At 44.2% G+C, this 18,529-nt stretch overlaps 1 protein-coding gene across 1 annotated transcript in view; it reads left to right on the top strand.

Moving 5' to 3' along the window:
* Positions 1-18,529, top strand: part of LOC144752209 (diacylglycerol O-acyltransferase 2-like) — a 195,321-nt gene that overhangs the window by 67,125 nt on the left and 109,667 nt on the right. Inside the window, exon 3 of the mRNA XM_078640168.1 lies at positions 8,462-8,569. Coding sequence (XP_078496294.1) covers positions 8,462-8,569 — 108 coding nt within the window. The remainder of the gene's footprint in view (positions 1-8,461; positions 8,570-18,529) is intronic.

Raw genomic sequence — 18,529 nt, forward strand, 5'->3', positions numbered from 1 at the left:
AGTATAATTTATGAGTGGGGAGTTACTGCTCGTAGCTTTTCATTTCTTGGTGGGGATCTCCACCGCCGAGGGGAAGAACTCCACATGGCACAGTAAGGAACATCAATTAAGGTTTATTAATCTATTTAAAAAAATCAAATTATTTTAATGTATAAAATAAATTTAAATTAATTTAGAAAATGTTATGAGTCTAGAGCTATTACAATAAATGGTTACACTACATTAGCTTATCAACTTAAATGTATATTAAATAATACATCAGTTTCAGTATATTTGAATGTCTAAACAATGCAGTTTTAAACAATATGTATGTACGTAAGATATACAGCGCTTACCAACAATGCGATGTATATTACATGGCGTTGGGAGTCATCCTACAAGTTCATGTACAACTAAGAAGGGATTACAAAAATTTATTTTACACATTTTTACGTACAAGAAGATAGGTGCTTTGCCCAGAATCACACAATGTTGAATCTAGCTGCGAAGGCCAGGATTCAAGCTGGGTAAGTTGTTTCCAAAGGTGGCAGCTCGAGCCACTAGGCCACACCTCCGCCTTTAAAATGTTTACCTCCTTTAAAAGTGTTACGCACCCTCACTAAAATTTTTCTTTGTATTTAATATTGCCTAAATGTTGTTTAAAACTATTTGTTTGTGTAATTTAAATAGTTTTTCTTTTGTAATAGAGGTTTAATAGTTTAATTTATTTTTTGTTTAAATTACGTGTATTATTAAATTTTTAGCTAAAATACAACAATGAGGCAATAATTATACTGAGCCAAAAAGGCAGCAGAGTTTGGCACTGGGTCAAAGTGAAGGATATCGTCAACTAATGGTAGTAGAGGTAGCTGGTTTGTGAATTGTTACTGCCTTGGTATGTAGTGTTATTTAACAAGTTGCGTCTCCCGCTCTTACCTAAATTCAGGCAGCGTTGGGCGGTCCTTATGCATAAGGGGGTGTTGTTCCAGGTTCCGGGTGCATGCATAGGACACACATGTTGCTTTCTTTTTCCTTTTTACACTTCCTAATTTACAGTCTGATGGTGACCTGGCTCCAGTTGAGCCACAAGAAATGGTGAGTTTGTCTGCAAGATAAAGGGGGGTGCTGATTGTGATAGCTTTGTAAATAACGCCGCTGATTTTGAGGATGGTGGGCGCCCGTAAGCAGAGCCAATGGAGACCCACCAGGGTGGAGGCGATCGTAATATATTTAGTCAGGCCCTGGATGGGATGTGCTGCTGTGTGCGGGATGACTTCTGTGTGCCTGTGAGGCAAGAGAGGAGGGTGTCACCACCATCCAGATGTGAGAGTACAAGGGCTTGAACAGATGTTTTGATGAACATTTGCAGAAGAAACAGTTTCACTTTTTCCTATATTAGCTTCCACCAGGGCATCTTTGTTTTTGGCACTGTTCCTTGAGGATGAGGCTCGCGTCCAAGATGAATCCAAGTGACGTGATAATTCTGTGAAACTTGGGGATTCAAGATGTCAAGGGTCATGTAATTGAGCCATTTTGAACTAATTCCTGCTTGTTTTTTAGGCAAAACCCAGGAATTCTGTCTTGGTTGAGTAGGGCTTCAGGTGGGTGCTGGACATCCAGGTCTACGTGAGGTGCAGGCAGCGTTTGAGACATTGGATGTCTGGAGCACAGATGATTTTCAAGGAGAGTTGTGTACCGCATATTTGTGAGTAGTTGGTGAGTCTTGATGCTGGGATCTGTTAGTAGTTGTGAGTCTTGATGCTGGTATCTGTGAGTAGTTGGTGAGTCTTGATGCTGGTATCTGTTAGTAGTTGTGAGTCTTGATGCTGCTATCTGTGAGAAGCTGGTGCATGTTGATGCTGTTATCTGTGAGAAGCTGGTGCATGTTGATGCTGGTATCTGTGAGAAGCTGGTGCATGTTGATGCTGGTATCTGTGAGAAGCTGGTGCATGTTGATGCTGGTATCTGTGAGAAGCTGGTGCATGTTGATGCTGGTATCTGTGAGAAGCTGGTGCATGTTGATGCTGGTATCTGTGAGAAGCTGGTGAGTCTTGATGCTGGTATTTGTGAGTAGAGCCCAAGGAACTCCATGTAGAGGTTGAAGATGGCAGGATACAGAATAGAACCCTACAAGACTCTACAGGTGATGCAGGTCTTTTTGGACCTGGCAGTCCCCGTGCCAGCAAACTAGTGTCAACAGGAAAGGTAGGGGGAGAACCACTGAGAGACAATGCCAGTGAATCACATTTGAACTCCAGGGTATGGATGAGGGATGGGTGGTTGGTTGTTTCTAAGGCAGCGATATCAGCAGGCGGGGGCATCTTCATCCTGGGTAAAGAGGGTGTCGTCTATGATGTGTAAGGGAGTGGTCTCTGTGCCGCAGCATGACCTGAAGCTGGACGAGTAGTCATGCAGGAGATGATTAACATTGATGTGATCTTGTGGTTGAGTGTAGACTACTTTTTCAATCATCTTGCAGGTGGTAGATAGGTGAGTGATGGGCCAGTAGTTGGCGAGGTCATCATGGTCTAATGTAGGTTTCTTTGGGAGTGGGATCTGACCTGTCTTGAGAGCTTCTGTGATGATGCCTTGAGTGAGGGAGGCATTGACAATGGTGAGTTTGGGTGAAAAAGCTTCCATGAAGAGAGCTTTGATGAAGGACGAGAGTAAGACATCATCTTTATAGGAAGTGGTTTGGGGGAAATTGAGCAGGTTGGCAAGAACTGTGAGACACAAGACTTTGAAGTATGACCATTGTGGAAGCCTACGCGAAGGGGAGGATGCACGACAAGAAGGAGGATTGGTTTTGTTGATGTGCCCTTGAATTTTCTTTATTTGTTTCATCAAAGAAGAGGTTCATTACATTATACTTGTCTGTGGAGTGTTGGATAGATGGATCAGGTAGAAGGTTATTGCAGTGCTTGATTGTTGTGAAACCGGTTCTGCTTCTGTTATTGGCTTCATTGACGGTGTTACTTTAAATACTTTTCTCTGGATGATTTGATGAGCTGCCTGCATATTGGTCAGAGGGACTTCCATATAATGATGCCATTGTGAGTTCTGTTTTTCTTCATTTTCCTGTACTGAATATAGATGTAGAGTTCATTGTTATTATTATTTATTATTTGAAAGTTTTATATAGCGCGAACAAGATCTTTGCAGATATCAGAGCGCTTTACAAATGCAGGAGGTAGGAAACAAGAAACATGGGAGAGATTAACAGACTTTTGAGCATAGAATACTTGTAGGTAAAAAATGAAAAGCAAAATGAGGTGGGTACATGGGGTAGCATAATAATTGACTAAAACCAATGATACAAATCGACAATCGAACAAACAATAGTGCAGATAGGTGTATATCTTCAAATAGATCAAGAGTACAAGTTCAGGTGAATTTAGTCATGAGGATAGCTTTTACTTCTTTTTAGGTCTCGCCTGTCGATGCGCATGCGCATCGAGCAAGCGAGACTATAGGGGCTCATCGACTCTTTATCTAACTTGCAAGGAATCGTGGCGATTCCTTGCAGTGCCCGTGACTTTTAAGCTCAATGCGCATGCGCATTGAGCTTAAAAGCGCGTGCACAGCCGCCCGCATTCCTCCGACACCTTTGAAGTGAAGCTTAGCTTCACTTCAAAGGCCCGGCTTCCACGGCCGCCAGGCCACATCAAAGGCTTCCCCAGCACTGCCCCGCCCATCAATCACCCTCCCACTGCCACCCCCCTCCCTCTCCATATGGTGCGCTCTGCCTCAGGCCTCTGAGCCGTCCCTACGCTCCCCGCCCACCCCCATCCTTCACACCCTTTGTCATTACTTCGGCCCCGAGCCACCCCTACGCTCCCCGCCCACCCCCATCCTTCACACCCTTCGGCACCACTTTTACATGAGAGCTAGTTGCATAGTACAAGAACACATTGCCTTCTTAAAGCCGCAGGAACATTAACTAATTCTCCCACAGTCACAGTATAGTGAGCTGACATTCTAACTTGTACCTGGCTTTCTAGCTTTTCGCTTGCAGCTCTGGGCATTACGCCACATTCTTGTTATCTCATTCATCCTCCCTGGCTGACCCACATGCATGGCGCTCCTCCTCTCTTTAGATGCCGTCATCCTCCTCGCACTTCAGTCTCCCGCCACTCAGCTCGCGCCCCCTCTATGAACGAAGATGTTTACGGGCGTCGGTCTGAAACAGGCAATTGTCTTCCAGCTCCCGTGTTCTTAAACCCGGACATAGCGCAGAGCTGTAAATAACAGAACTCAACTTTTCAGAGAATATTTTGATCAATAATGTTCGTGTTTGTCTTCAGGCCCTATTACTTGAGTCAGAATGTGGCATAACGGCAAAAGCTGCCGACTTTGGAACTGGGAAACAGGGTTCGAGTCTAGGCGTCGGCTCAACATCCTGTTGTGATTCTGGGCAAATCACTTAATCTCCGTTGCTAACAAAAATGTGTTCTTGTGTAATGCAACTTGTGCTCGTGTAAAAAGCGCTCCTATACCATCGCGTCGAGTTCATGCTATATAAAACTGCAAAAACACATGAACACTCGGAGACGCAGAGCTGTGCCAGGGCACTGACTCAACTTTTCCTATTTTTTATTTTTATTTACTTTTGCCCCTTGCCTCCATCGGATTGCTTCCACGAGCCTTCTTCCGCCAGTAGTTTGAGACTTTGTTAATCACGTCTTAGCTCGGCCTCATTATTTATCTCTCGCCTATCGCCTAATGATATTTAGTGGTAGCCCTCCGCTCCTACCTTACAATTAAACTTCAGCTACAGCCCCGTTTGTCCGCTCCTGCGGACTCCCTGCTGTGTGCCTCACTTGAAAGCGCTACTGCTGTATGTGTTAGCACATAAAAACAAGACCTGTTCTCTTTACCAGTGCTTCTTTTAATAGCCTCGTATTCTTCATTTTCCAGGGTCTGTTTGCCTTAAATTACTATAGTGTTAGAGTGATCTAACAACCCCATCTCATGAGCCGAAATGGATAGAGCCACATGGCGGCAGGGCTTGAGAACCCTGCGCTCTGGCAACTTGACGAGCGAGGAACTGGTCAGTATTACAGAGAAATAACATTAGAAAGGTCAGAATGCTATTGGCATTGTAAATGACAATGCCTTTTATTTATGTTTTCAAAAGCAACACATAAATAAAAGGCATTGCCATTTACAATGCCAATAGCTCAAAGTCTAATAACTGCGAGACCTATTGCATTGCAAATGCTTGTTTAAAGAATGCAGAGGAGGAGATAAGTCTGGTTTCGGGAGGGAGTGAGTTCCAGATCCTGGGTGCCATTCCTGAGAAAGAGCGTTTATATGTTTTTTCCTTCCGGAATCTACGAGGTTTCAGGAGAAGATTCTTTGTGCTTCTAGTGGTTCTTGAGCCACCAGATATTCTCAGTTTCTGAGTGAGGTAGCCGGGTGAGTTGTGGTGTACAGCTCTGTGCGTCATGCAGGCAATTTTCAGATGTATTCTGGCTTCAAAAGGCAGCCAGTTCAGGGATTTTAAGTCAGGGGAAATATGCGAGTGTTTTTTTGATCCAGTGATGAGTCTTGCTGCAGCGTTCAAAGAGGCTCTCAGGGGTGCAGTTGTAGATAGAGGGAGTCCGCAAAGGGCGACGCTACCGTAGTCTAAGCGAGGAATTACTAGGGCTTGTACAGCAGTTTGGAAGTCTTTGGCTGGGAGGAAGGGTTTACGTTTCCTCAGGGTATTAATTTGGAAATTAGCTCCCTTAGTTGCTTTGCTGATATGCTGCTGCATGTTGAGATTGGTGTCAAGTGTAATGCCTAAGGATTTCGCTGAGTCCACGATGGTAGGTTGGACATTGAGTGCAGATAGGTGTTTAAGCCAGGTTTGGGTGGTGGAGATTTTCGCGGGAGGTGAGATCAGAAGGAACTCAGTTTTCAGAGCATTGAGTTTGAGGTGATTATCGGCAAGCCATGATTGGGTGTTTCTGAGCGTTGAGTTAAGAAGTTTGATGTCTTTGGGGGATTGTAATTGTTAGTAATGTTGTTAAGAAATTCCAGGGTGCTGAAGGTTGCCAAGCAATTGCTTGTTTTTGTTTGAGCATAGATGTTCACATAGTTTTCCCCAAAAACTTTTAAGCCATTTAGACGGTTGTTGGACCTGGAGTTGGCAGGGCGAGAATTCATTTCAGCCTCTAGATCATCAGTGGAGAAGTCTCTGAAGGATCTGAAGGTTTGCTTTTGGCCTTTTGGATTGATCTCTGTTTTTTTCGATAGACTGCTGAGCAAGGAGATAAGCATATTGAAGTGGTCAGTCCAGGAGAATGGGTGGTTCGCATTGCAGTGTTAGTGATGGTGAAAAGGCAAGATTGAGGATCTGGGCTTTGGAGTGTGTTGGTTGGCTGACGTGCCAAACCACGTTGCACGTGTCGAGGAGGCTGAGGTGGGTGTTTGTGATATTTTTTGAGGTTTTGTTGTTTGGGATGTTGAAACCATCCAAGTGATGGCGTGGTTGTATTAGATGGATGAGATGGCAAGGAGATCCGGGAATCCATCAGTGAAGTCCTTGTTCTGCCTGGAAGGCCTGTAAATGAGATGGATGGCAGCGCCCTGAGTCGCAGACAGAGGGAAATGACAAGTCAGCAACTCCATTGAGTCAAGTGTTTCTTACCCGCATAGGGTGCAGGACCAGGAGGGCTTATGGATGACAGCAAGACCTCCTCCCTTCTTATGTGTGTGGTCTACCCAATGGATGCTGTAGCCTTAGGAAGAAGAACATCTAGGTTGTGGAGGTGAACCATGTTTCTGTGATGAAAAAGATGTCAAGCTTGTGGTTGGTGATGAGGTCTGCGATATCTGGTGCATTGAGTACCTCAGAACAATTGTTAATGAGCATTGGTTGAAGTGTGTGTTCTGTGGTTTAAGGGTGCACGGCTGCCGTGGCCTGTGCAGGTAAGAGCAGTGGGACCGGGTTGTGGGGGTGGGGGGGGAGGAATTCGACAGACGACCACGAGGGAAAATTAAATAAATAATTAATGATCCCTCGTCGTCGTCTGTCGTGATCCCCCCACCAGACACACAGCCCTACCACTCTTACCTGCACGGGCCGCGCTGGTGCAAAGCAGTTAGTGGGCTAGGTATGAGGTTGGGCTTATGTGTTGTGAGGATGCTATTGGTTGTTGGGATTGGCAGTATGGGTTGCTGGGTGGGAATCAAGATTATATATGTTACCATGTAGGTTTTTAGAGAAACAGGGGTTCTGCCCAATGCTCTTCCTGGTCCTAACAGGCCAAAACTGGCAATGTCATTGTCTGGGTCTTTCCTTTACTGGAGACACACGAATGAGGTGACTGAAGTAAGGAGAAGTGAGAGGAAGTCATGTCATTTCCTGTGCAGGTGGATGATGGGAAATGCAGTGAAGTCAGTTCCTGTGCTGATGGGTGATGAGGAATAAAGGCCTCTCTTCTTCTTCTTCCAAAGATAGTTTTGGTGGGAAAGCAATGATGTAACTTCTTGTGCAGAGGGAGGGAAATAATGTTTGTGAATTGCATTTTTTAATATGTGAGTAGTACTAGGGTAGTTCTACTTATGTACTACAAACCCTCTCGGAGTGCTAAATTTCTCCTCCTGAAACCTCAGATCTTTCGCAAATAGAGAATGTGTCACCGAGCTTTTTCTGGCTCTGCGCCAAAGATCTGGAACTCGCTCCCGCCGGAAATACGCAGAATCTCCTCCAAGGCTGCCTTCAAATTGGAAGTAAAAAGATTCCTCATGAACAAGTTCCAACCTTCAAAGGGTCTTGGATCCTCTGCTCTAAGGCTTTGGACCTACACCCTAAGTCCTGTGTTTGGTGTTATTCTGCTTTACTAGTCACTTGCTCCCTTCCCAGTTGTTTTTTCCAGTTTTTATCCTATCCTTTATTGTCCCTTTCGATTGTAATCTTTTGGTTTGATATGCATATGTAATTTGTTGAGGTTGGTACCCCTTCTGACGATTGTACTGCTACTATTACCTTCCTTTCCCTCAAATTGTAAAGTGCTCTGATATGCTTCGGGATCACGTTTGCGTTATATAAAACTTTATAAATAAATAAATAAAATGCATTTTTTCCATTGGGTTCGTAATGTTTACCTTTCTTTGCTTTTATGAGGAGGCCCATTCTGACCAAGACACTACAGCCTGCTGGATACATGTCATAATCTGTGAATATCTCTATAAACTTCCTTCAGGGCCTGAATTAAAAAAATATTCTTACTCGAGGTTTATGCAGGCGGTACAGATGTGTAGAAAGATATAATCATATGAAAATAAATAGAGACCGATAAATATGACTTAGAGTTACACAGATATAAAGTTACCTGTCCAAAGGTCCAAACCAATACCTGGTAATGTCAGACCCCTCTTACCTCTCTGGATTTTGGGCGCTTCTCTGTGGAAGCGACGTGCACTAGGCTCGTAGCTGTGAATACTCACTCAGGTGGTTTGTCGGTGCACTCATTCTACCCTGTTCTCCTCACAGGAATTATTTTTCTGCTGATCCTCATCTATCTGGCATTCACCGTCTTCTGGCCTGTGTCCATCCTCTACCTAACCTGGTTTCTGCTGGACTGGAACACGCCGCAGCAAGGTAATGCTGGACATGCACACATTCATTCATGTGGGCATCAGCCATTTCATTTTAAATTTATTTATGTATGTTATTAAAGGATTGATAGAGATAATTTGTATATAAACACTGTAGAAAGACAAGGTACATCTTATAACACTGTAAGTCACAAAGTACAAATAAATTGAATTTACAAATATCCTAAAAAAGAAAGCTCGACACCCAGTAGTAACAATAGTCAGTCTTTCTCTACCTTGTGGTAACCATGCTTAATGGTTTGATCCTTGAAGAGCACTGTGGTTTTATACCGGGTCACAGCACGGCACTGAATATACAAAGGTTTACACTCGTATTGCTTTTGGTTTCAGATAGGGAAAAATAATTGGCACTGGTAGCAGTCAATCTTAAAAGAGCTTTTTTGGCACTTTGAACTGGGCCTATCTGATGGAAGTCCTGAGGCTCATGGGTTTTGGTCTTTCGAGGATGGGTGAATTTGCTGGAATTAAATCCTAGTCCCAGTGCCCGGAGCAGCCGGACGATATCCGTTGGGTGGAATATAGAACGTGGCACTAGACAGGGATGCCCACTCTCACCCTTACCCTTCACTCTGCCGCTTGAACCATTGTCAATCCCAATGAGGAAGAATTGAAAGAATAGAGGGTCACCGTCGGAGACACTACTCTATCACCTCCTTCGGTGACGATGATGCTTTATCTTACTTACAGCTGCCTAGGAATTCTGTACCAAGGCTCATGGTGCAATGGAGGGAATTTTGGAGGTATGCCCCCCCCACCCCGGCATCTACCTTTTCGACCTTTTTTTAATGACCTTATATCAGGTAATAAAAAAACCTTTGGAGATGCCCACCCTCAGGGCTCATATGGCAAGGAGTTTTTCCTGGCATGTACAACTAAAGGTGTGTTTAGATAATGCATGCTTCAATCCTACCAGGGTTAAGTTCTAGCAATCAAAACCATTTAAAGTGCAGTCTTGACAAACACCTGGTTTTGATAAAAATATTATTATTCACAATCATAAGCTTTTGGCAAAGTACAATCCGCCCTCCTATTTATTATGCATTCTGCATTTACTTCATGTATCTTAGCATTGTTTATGCACCTGTGCCTGGCTGGCTCATTCCATTCTGGAGCTTGTGGTAAATAAATAATTAATTACCGGTTCTATTTTTCAGGATACTCATATAAACAGATAGCTCAATAAATAAGAGTCAAGATTCGAGGTATCTTGAGTCACAGGCTTTAATCAGGCATAACAGGACAAGGAACAGGACAGCCTGCATGGGAATAGGATGGCAGCTGCCGGGGGGCCGGATCTGGGAATAATGCGCTAACATTCAGTAACAATACATTAGTATATATACCAAAACAAATACATTACATTCAATACAGTAGGCGTAGCAGTAGGCGTGGTTTCGTAGCAGTCGCGAAAGATAAGGGCAAAATGATGTAACAAGAAGGCGTGTACAGGGCGTATACATAGACATGTGATGTAAACGTAACAGAAGTGTCATAAATGGGGCGGAAACATGGAGGGGGCTACCTGAGCAGCTGGGACCTCTAACCTAGTGGTGCGCGCAAACGGGCAATGACGTGTTACCAGGGAGAACTGGGGGCTATGACTTCTGCGCTAGAAGAGGAGACTAAAGTCTGGAGTGTCAGAGCGACATGTACCCAAAGCATATCTAGTATCTGGTGTTTAGAGTACATGTTGATAGAATCCAAAAGTTATCAGGGCAAAGGCTACTGGATACTAAGACTGGTGCATGCATAATTCTACATGTAGTTCGTGTGCGAGGAATATTCTATGAATATTAATACAGTATTTCTCTTACATGGAGACATAAAGGCTAGACCATGACGGAAACTATTGATACGATTCAGTAGCTTAGGAATGCAGAGAAGGAGGGCTGGACTGATAACTAGAAGCATAACATACTCTTGGCAGACTGGGAGGCAGAGCCAGGCCGGGCCGGGCACTGCGAGGCATGAAGTAAGCGAAGGGTCAGGGATACAGGTGGGGGCTGTATCGCTCCTCGGAGAGGGTTCAGGAGACAGGAGCTGAATCTGAGTCCGGGCCCTTTTGAGGCCTAAAAACGGGGACAATTCAATGAATGAACGTGCACACTGTAAAATGTGGCAACGTAGGTTTACATAGGCCTAATATTCGTTGTTTTCATGATGACTGGAAACTGGCATACTAGAGATGGACACAACTGTAATTGCGTCTTTAATTGATCAGAAAGGGAATACATGCATATCGATCATGCACATATAACATAAGGTGGGGAACACGTAGGCACATATAACATGGCAAAATTTTTACTTTTCCACATTCCCTCCTTGTGCCCTACGTTTCCATCAGGAAGCATCAATATTCATGATACCATCTATCATTTCATATAGCATCATTTGCTCGTCTCGAATTGTCTTGGAACGGGATTTAGGACTAGGAATACAAGAGGTAGCACACATGCCGCAAATCGCAGGGCCACATTGTATACAGAGGCAGCAACTGAATATGATCATTACTGCAATACCTAGGAATGACAATACTTTCCATCCCCAGGCAGATATAATACTCCAGAGCCAACCGGACCATGTCCAGGTGCCTGGATTCTGGTGTAACTGATGGGCAATTTTATGAAGTCTGGTTATAGCTGAATAAACAGACGGCGCGTTATTAGGAATGAAAATGCAGCAACTAGATCCGATGACTCTACATGCTCCTCCTCTATCGGCCAGTATGACGTCAAGAACGAGACGATTTTGGAGCACGACAAATCTCATAGCAGATTGCTCTTCAGTTAAGTTACCTAGAGCAGAAGTAGTCTCATTCACTACTGCTTCAAGGGTTCTGGTTAACCTACGGATTAGCTTACTATTCTGGACAGGTCCTATAAAGAAGAAGAAACCTTTATTAAAATCTTGATACTGTTCTAGAGTAGTTTCAGTTTGATCGACAATTGGGGACTCGATCTCCCTTTTATGTCTGACGTGTACTAGATGTGTGTTTCTATGATAATCAGATGGGGCTAGGAAAACTGGTGGCAGTAGGAAGGCAATGTAACATGTTCCATCCCAATCGAGGGGCAGACGAACATATGCGGTCTGACCACAAACAAAATAAGAATGACGTGAGGCTTTGAAAATAGATTTCCCACTGTCACTATACTTGACAATAGTAGTACAATCACTATGTCCTACATGTGCGGAACCATTCTTTCTGACACATAATTCGCCTTTGACTGGTAGTACTGAAATAGCAGGTAAATCTGGAGTAGTATCGGACTGAACATTCAAAACCATGAAATTCGAAGAATAATTACCTAAATCATATACTTCATTTTCTAGGTCTAACCCTGTTCTATGGGAGAGACCTTGCTTGTCTGGAAAACATGTTCTATTCAGAAGGGACATATCAGTTGAGGATGACGTTAACGTGGACCATGCTCCACACGAACCATTATGTGAAAACGGATAGGGAAAGAGTGGCAGGACTCCCTTCGGTGTCTGGAAAGGGGGGAGTCGACCACACACCCAACAATTAGTGGCATTGCTGGTCTGGTGTGAATAGTGTAACATTCTGATAAATGTGTTATTTCGCATAGCAAGACGATAGGATAGCTCGTGAGGAGGCAGATCACTAAATGTGTGCTCTACTGTAGCATTAGAAAACATATTTACATGTGAAACTGGAAAACATAAATGTAAAGCATAACTTGTGCAGGTAACCATAAGACTCAAAAGTAGCAAAAAACTTAGAACAATAATACATTTGATAGAGTTTTGACTAACTCTCTCACTGTGGGGGTCTATCTCATACATGTCAGGGACCTGTCTAACCGTTTCACCCGAGAGGGACTTAGACAATTAAACTGGCTGACTTATTTTACTAGACCTTAATTTCTTTTTATACTCCTGTTGCGGAGTTTCCTCTAACAGGGGAGGCTTGAGTTCAGAATTAAGTTCAGAGTCTGTTTTTAGGCAGTCTTTAGAAATGCGGCAGTCCTTAGAAAAAGTCTTGTCTGGTAGTCCATGGAATTTCTTTATATGGGGCAGGTGGACCCATCCTTTCCTGCCCTCTAACTTCACGGCGGTCCTTGTTGTTAACAAGACGAGACGGGGCTCCTTCCAGCGGGGCTCCAGCGGACTTGAACGATCAAAATTCCGCACCAACACGAGGCTTCCTGGAATGACTTCATGCGGTTTCACCTCGGTGTTGTCTGGAAATGCGGCGGCAACCTGTGAACGACAAGAGTGTAGGGCAGACATCAAGGAAGCTAGGTAATCTGTCAGCATATTACTGGAAACATCTGTAATACTGCGGGGTCTAGGTGTACCCCACATGTTTGGGGGGCGGCCGAATACGACCTCATACGGGGACAGACCTGATCTGGAATGTGCAACCATCCTCATGTAGAATAGAGCAACTGGCAGGGCAACTAGCCAGTCTACACCTTTCTCTTTACACACTTTTGCAATGCGGATTTTCAGAGTTTGATTATGTCTCTCTACGAGACCGGCTGCTTCAGGATGGCGCACACAATGGAACTTCCACTGGTACCCTAACAGAAGGGAAACATGTTTCATAAGCTCAGATGAGAATGGCTGGCCGTTATCAGAATATACGACCCTAGGGAGTCCATAGCGGGGAAAGAATTCACGAACCAACTGCCTGGCAGTGGTCGCGGCTGTGTAATCTGGAACTGGATATGCTTCTGTCCACCTGGACAAAGCGCATACAACTACGAGGACATACTTGAAACCTCGACATCGCTCCATCTGAATATAATCCATCTGGAGGACTTCAAAAGGGTGGTCAGGAGGTTGGAATCCACCTTGTTCCACCAGGACACTTTTACCTGGATTGAACTGGCAACATATCATACAGGTACGGACTTTCTGCTTGGCTGCAGCTCGTAAGTGCTTGTTGAACCAAAGGTTCTGAATACTGTCTAACATAGCTTTTTCTCCTAGATGTGCTGGACTATGTGCGGTATTAATAATGACTTGAACCATAGAGTCGGGGAGAAACCATGTGGCTTTTCCCTTCGTCACCCATCCTTGATCTGTCTGGACCCCTCCTTGTTCGGACCTTTCTTGATTTCTTCGGGAGTAGCATGTAACTGTATGTCTATGACATCTTGTGTAGGGTCCTTAACTGTCATACAAGTAGTCTGATCTGGAGTGAGTGTCTGTGTCGTGTTAACTGGAATGTCTGGGGTCTGAGCTGTAAGCTTGGCTGTTCGATCTGCTAGATCGTTACCTTGGGAAATGATGTCAGTGACTTTCGTATGTGCCTTGCACTTCATGATAGCGATAGCTGTCGGTAAATGTATTGCATCTAACAGAGCTTGAATGAGGAGACCATGCTGAATCTTGGTTCCATGAGAAGTCATGAAACCTCTCTCCTGCCAGAGCACTCCAAAGTCGTGTACGACTCCGAATGCATAACGTGAATCTGTATATATGTTTACTTTCAAGTTCTTGGCACGTATGCAGGCTTGGGTCAGAGCAACTAGCTCTGCTGCTTGAGCAGACAGGGTGTTAATACGATGTGTTTCTATAACTTCGGTTTCAGTAGTCACTGCATACGCGGCTACTAGTTCTCCTGTACTTGTTCTCATACATGAACCATCCACATAAAGTGTCAGGTCGGGATTAGGTAATGGAATGTCTGTCAGGTCTTGTCTTGGCTTTGTCATGGTGTTAACAACTTCCACACAGTCATGTGTGGCAGGATTTGGAGTAACTGAGGGTAACAGTGTAGCAGGAATTAAAATGTTGCAGCGTCTGATTTCTATGTGTGGCTGAAACAGTGTCAGTTCATAACCTGTTAAACGTGCAATTGTCAAGTGCTGAGTCTGTGTTCGGTTTAAAAGAACTTCCACGGAGTGTGGAACTTGTACTGTCAGGGAGTGTCCTAACACTATGGAATCACTTTGTCTGATTGCTAGAGCTGTGGCTGCAACTGACTTGAGGCACGCAGGCAGAGCCTGGGCCACTGGATCTAATGTGCTCGAAAAATAAGCACAGGGCTTGTACTGTCCTGCTTGATCTTGTGTGAGAACAGATAATGCAGTACCATCACGTTCTGTGACAAAAAGTGTAAAAGGCTTACTGTAGTTCGGTGTAGCTAGGACAGGTGCTTGGCATAAGGCTTTCTTTAATTCATTGAAAACAAGTGTATGTTCCTGGGTCCAAGGGAGGACAGTCGATACGGCTGCCTCCTGTGTCGTTAACTGTATCAGTGGCTTGGCTAGAAATGCATACTGAGGAATCCATTGTCTGCAATAAGAAGTGAGGCCAATAAAAGCTCGTACCTCCTTCTGTGTCTTGGGCTGTGGAAGACTCGCTATTAACTGGATACGGTCTGGTGTCAACTGCCTACCCCACTTGGACAGTAAGTGGCCTAAGTAGATCACTTGCTGGACACAGAATTGTAATTTGGAAGGGGACACCTTGTGCCCCTGCTCGGCCAGAAAATACAGAACTGTAAGTGACGCTCGCTCGCAGTCACGTTCGGAACGGGCGGTGATCAGTAGATCATCGACATACTGGAGCAGGGCAGTGTCAGCTGGCATGTGAATATTGTCTAGTTGTCTCTTAAGTGCTTGACTGTAAATACTAGGACTTTCTGTGAAACCTTGAGGAGCTCGTGTGAATTTATAGCTCCTTCCATTTAAACAAAAACCGAAAAGGTACTGGCTGTCTGGATGAATGGGGACACTAAAAAATGCGTTTTTGAGATCGATGACAGTGAAAAACGTAGCTTCAGAATCAATGGCTGTTAATAGGGAAGAAATATCAGGGACTACTGGATACTGGGGTATGATACATTTATTAAGTTCTCGAAGGTCAATCACTAATCGATATACTGGAGGTGCATTTGGATCAGTACGTTTCATGACTGGAATGATAGGAGAATTACATACATTGGAGTCAGTTTCTACAACCACTCCTTGAGCAATAAGCTCGTCAATAATTTTGGATAAGGCTGCTACAGCCTCAGGTGGCAATCTGTACTGTCTGATTCGTGGCAAAACTATACCTTGCTTGAGAGTCACACGATGGGGTGTGATGTGCATATAACCAACATCAGTTGGACCTTGCGCCCATAAATGCTGTGGTACATTCATTAATCTTGGATCAAAATCACGTAATACATAGTGACCTTTAAAGTCACGTAAAAACAATCGGACTCCTTCTGGGGAACAGCATATAACTGCTCCTAATTCTTTTAACGTTTTAATGCCTAACAAATTTTCTGGACATGATTTCGTAAGTAACAAATCAGTAGTTCGGGACAATGGACCTACTTCTAGAGTAACTGGTTTTGAAATTTCATTAACAATCGGCTTTCCTGAAAATCCAAGGGAAACATTTCTAGAGCCTGAGAGCGGAGCCCCTGGAACCTCGTCATGACTGATAGTAGTCCTACTTGCCCCTGTATCAATAAAAAACTTTCTGTCTTTCCCTAACACTTGACTGTGTACATAGGGACCCTCTTGATCTACAGGTATCTCGATGAGAGGCAAGCCTACCTCCCTCTCTAGGCTGTTTCATGAATACTGTTGATACTCTGGATACTCTGACTGAGCATACTGGTACATCTGCTGTGTAACATGCTGTGTTGCAGCGATAGGCTGCAGTGCTGGAACTGTCTGTTGTGCATTCTGTGGTGGCTGAGAAGTCTGTGAAACTTGTTCTTGTCTAGGCGGACGTGGTCTTTCTTTAGTCTTACCAGTAGCTATGTTGTGTTTCAGAACTGCACACTCGTTTATAAAATGACCTGGCTGTTTACAGTAATTGCAAGTCCCTTTAACGGGAGCCGCAGGATGACTGGCTAGATTCGGACCCCTCTTCTGACTGTCTTGCGGAACAGATTGTGCAACTAATACTTTCATTTTCGTGTCTTTCATACGTCTCCTTTCGTGTTCCTGCTCTTCCCTGATTCTGTTCTGGTGATACTGGAGCATCTGAAGCATTTGTGACGGGGTATTAGCTTGCCAACTACTTTCGACTTTCAAAACTCGATTTTTAACTTGTGGACTTGAATTCTCGACTAGTTTGGTAACAAAGAGATGAGGGTACGATTCACTACTCGTCTTCAGACCACTGTTAATAATAAAACATTTTTCAAATCTAGAATAAAAATCACTAGTGTCTTCATCTTGTTTCTGTTTACAAGCTGAGATTGCATCCCAATCTTCCTTTTTCGTGGCTAGTAATCTTGGCAAAACCTGAATCAATAACTCGGGCAATTCTTTAACTTTAGCCCCTAGACCGGTACCTGGTACTCGTGAAGTATCTTCAGCTTCTAGAGCTGTCCAATCTATCTTTTTCTCTCCCACCTCCCATTCTTTTTCCTTGAGTTTTTCATATACCCCTGCGGGCAACAGGACCTTTAACATTTTAATGATATCAGGATACGTGTATTCTCCCATACGGAGCATGTCTTTTAATTCTCGATTAAACCCTGCTGGATCTTTGTCGTGACAGGGAATTAACTTTTTCATCTCTAAGAGTTCCATCTTGGTGATAGGGGTGTAAACAAATACTCGTTCTAGCTCACCACCCGCTGTCCTAACTGGGTGTACCTCTCGTAACGGATGCTGTCTATCTATGTAGAATGATTTACTTTCTGGAGGTGGGACATGAACAAAATGCGGGTTCAGAAACGTTCTATATTTGTGGCGCTGTTCTAGAATGATACTAATTAGATCGGTACCTAGACCTCTCCATCTATACTGGAGTAACTCGTTCAGAACATCATGTAACGGACCTGGATCAGAATGCTGTCCCTCATACAGTGTAATGAGGTGCTGGATCATATACATACCCACCAGTCGCTGCTCGGCTGGGGGCAGTTTCAGAAACATTTGTGCCACAATTTCGTCTAGAAAAGTGGTAGAATCAGTAGTCCATCGGACTGCTGATCGGGCTAGTTCTTGTTCATGCATGGTACTAAGTTCACTATAACCGATACGTGATTTCAGAATGTGATCGGTAGCTTGAAATACTTGCTCAAGAGAACCTTGTTCTGGTGCTGGAGGAGGGAATACTTTCTTGTGTTCTAGGCGTGAATGTCGGTCGGGAAGTCTAGTTCTACCTACATACGCTATTCTGGAGGGATTCTCGTCGTCTACCTCTTCAGTAGAAGAGTCGTTTTCTTTCTCGGACACTTGTATTGCTTTTCGTTTCTCGTGTAACTTTATTATTTCTCTACGGATCTTCTTGTACATACTCTCTATACAGGTCTGTGTCTTGTGTCTTCCCTCAGCTATGTGGTCACTCCACCTGGTCAGGACTTTCATTTCTTCCGGATTTTTATCCGGATAATCTTGTTCTCTTATTAAACAATTAATTAGAAACTTTAAAAGCATGAGCTGAATTTCGACTTTTCTTTGAGTCATGGCTTCGCCAATACTCCCTGGATCTGCTCCTGTACGGATGAAACGATATATTCTGTCTAGATATTCTTTCATATTTGGTAGGGTGTCCAAGTATTCGGTCACCCGTCTTACGCGCAATGAATATATGACCATATTATCATCGCCTGGGACTGGATCATAACGGCATTCGGTAAGGGCTCGCTTGATATCTGCAACGGACTGATGTTTGGGCGAACGCTGTAACGCTCGTGCATGTAACTCGATTAATGTCAGACGTTTGTGTTGCGGCGGGGTTCCAGGAGGACTTCCCCCCGAGGCCCCTTGACTAGAATCGTCGACGGGTATTGTACACGCTGGGAGAGTGACTGATGTAGCGGGTACATGTACTGTGGGCTGGACCGGGGGTACCGTAACAGGTGCTGTAACGGGTGCCCCGGTGGCTGGAGGAACAGGAATTACATTATTTACAGGAGCTGGCGGAGCAGGATTGGCATATTCTGGGACTGTGTCGTCCAAATAGGACGAGAGAAAAATATCAGCTGCGGTCGGTTTGTGACGTAGCTTAA

The sequence above is a fragment of the Lissotriton helveticus genome, chromosome 4_2, assembly GCF_964261635.1.
Source record: "Lissotriton helveticus chromosome 4_2, aLisHel1.1, whole genome shotgun sequence".
Classification (NCBI taxonomy): Eukaryota; Metazoa; Chordata; class Amphibia; order Caudata; family Salamandridae; genus Lissotriton; species Lissotriton helveticus.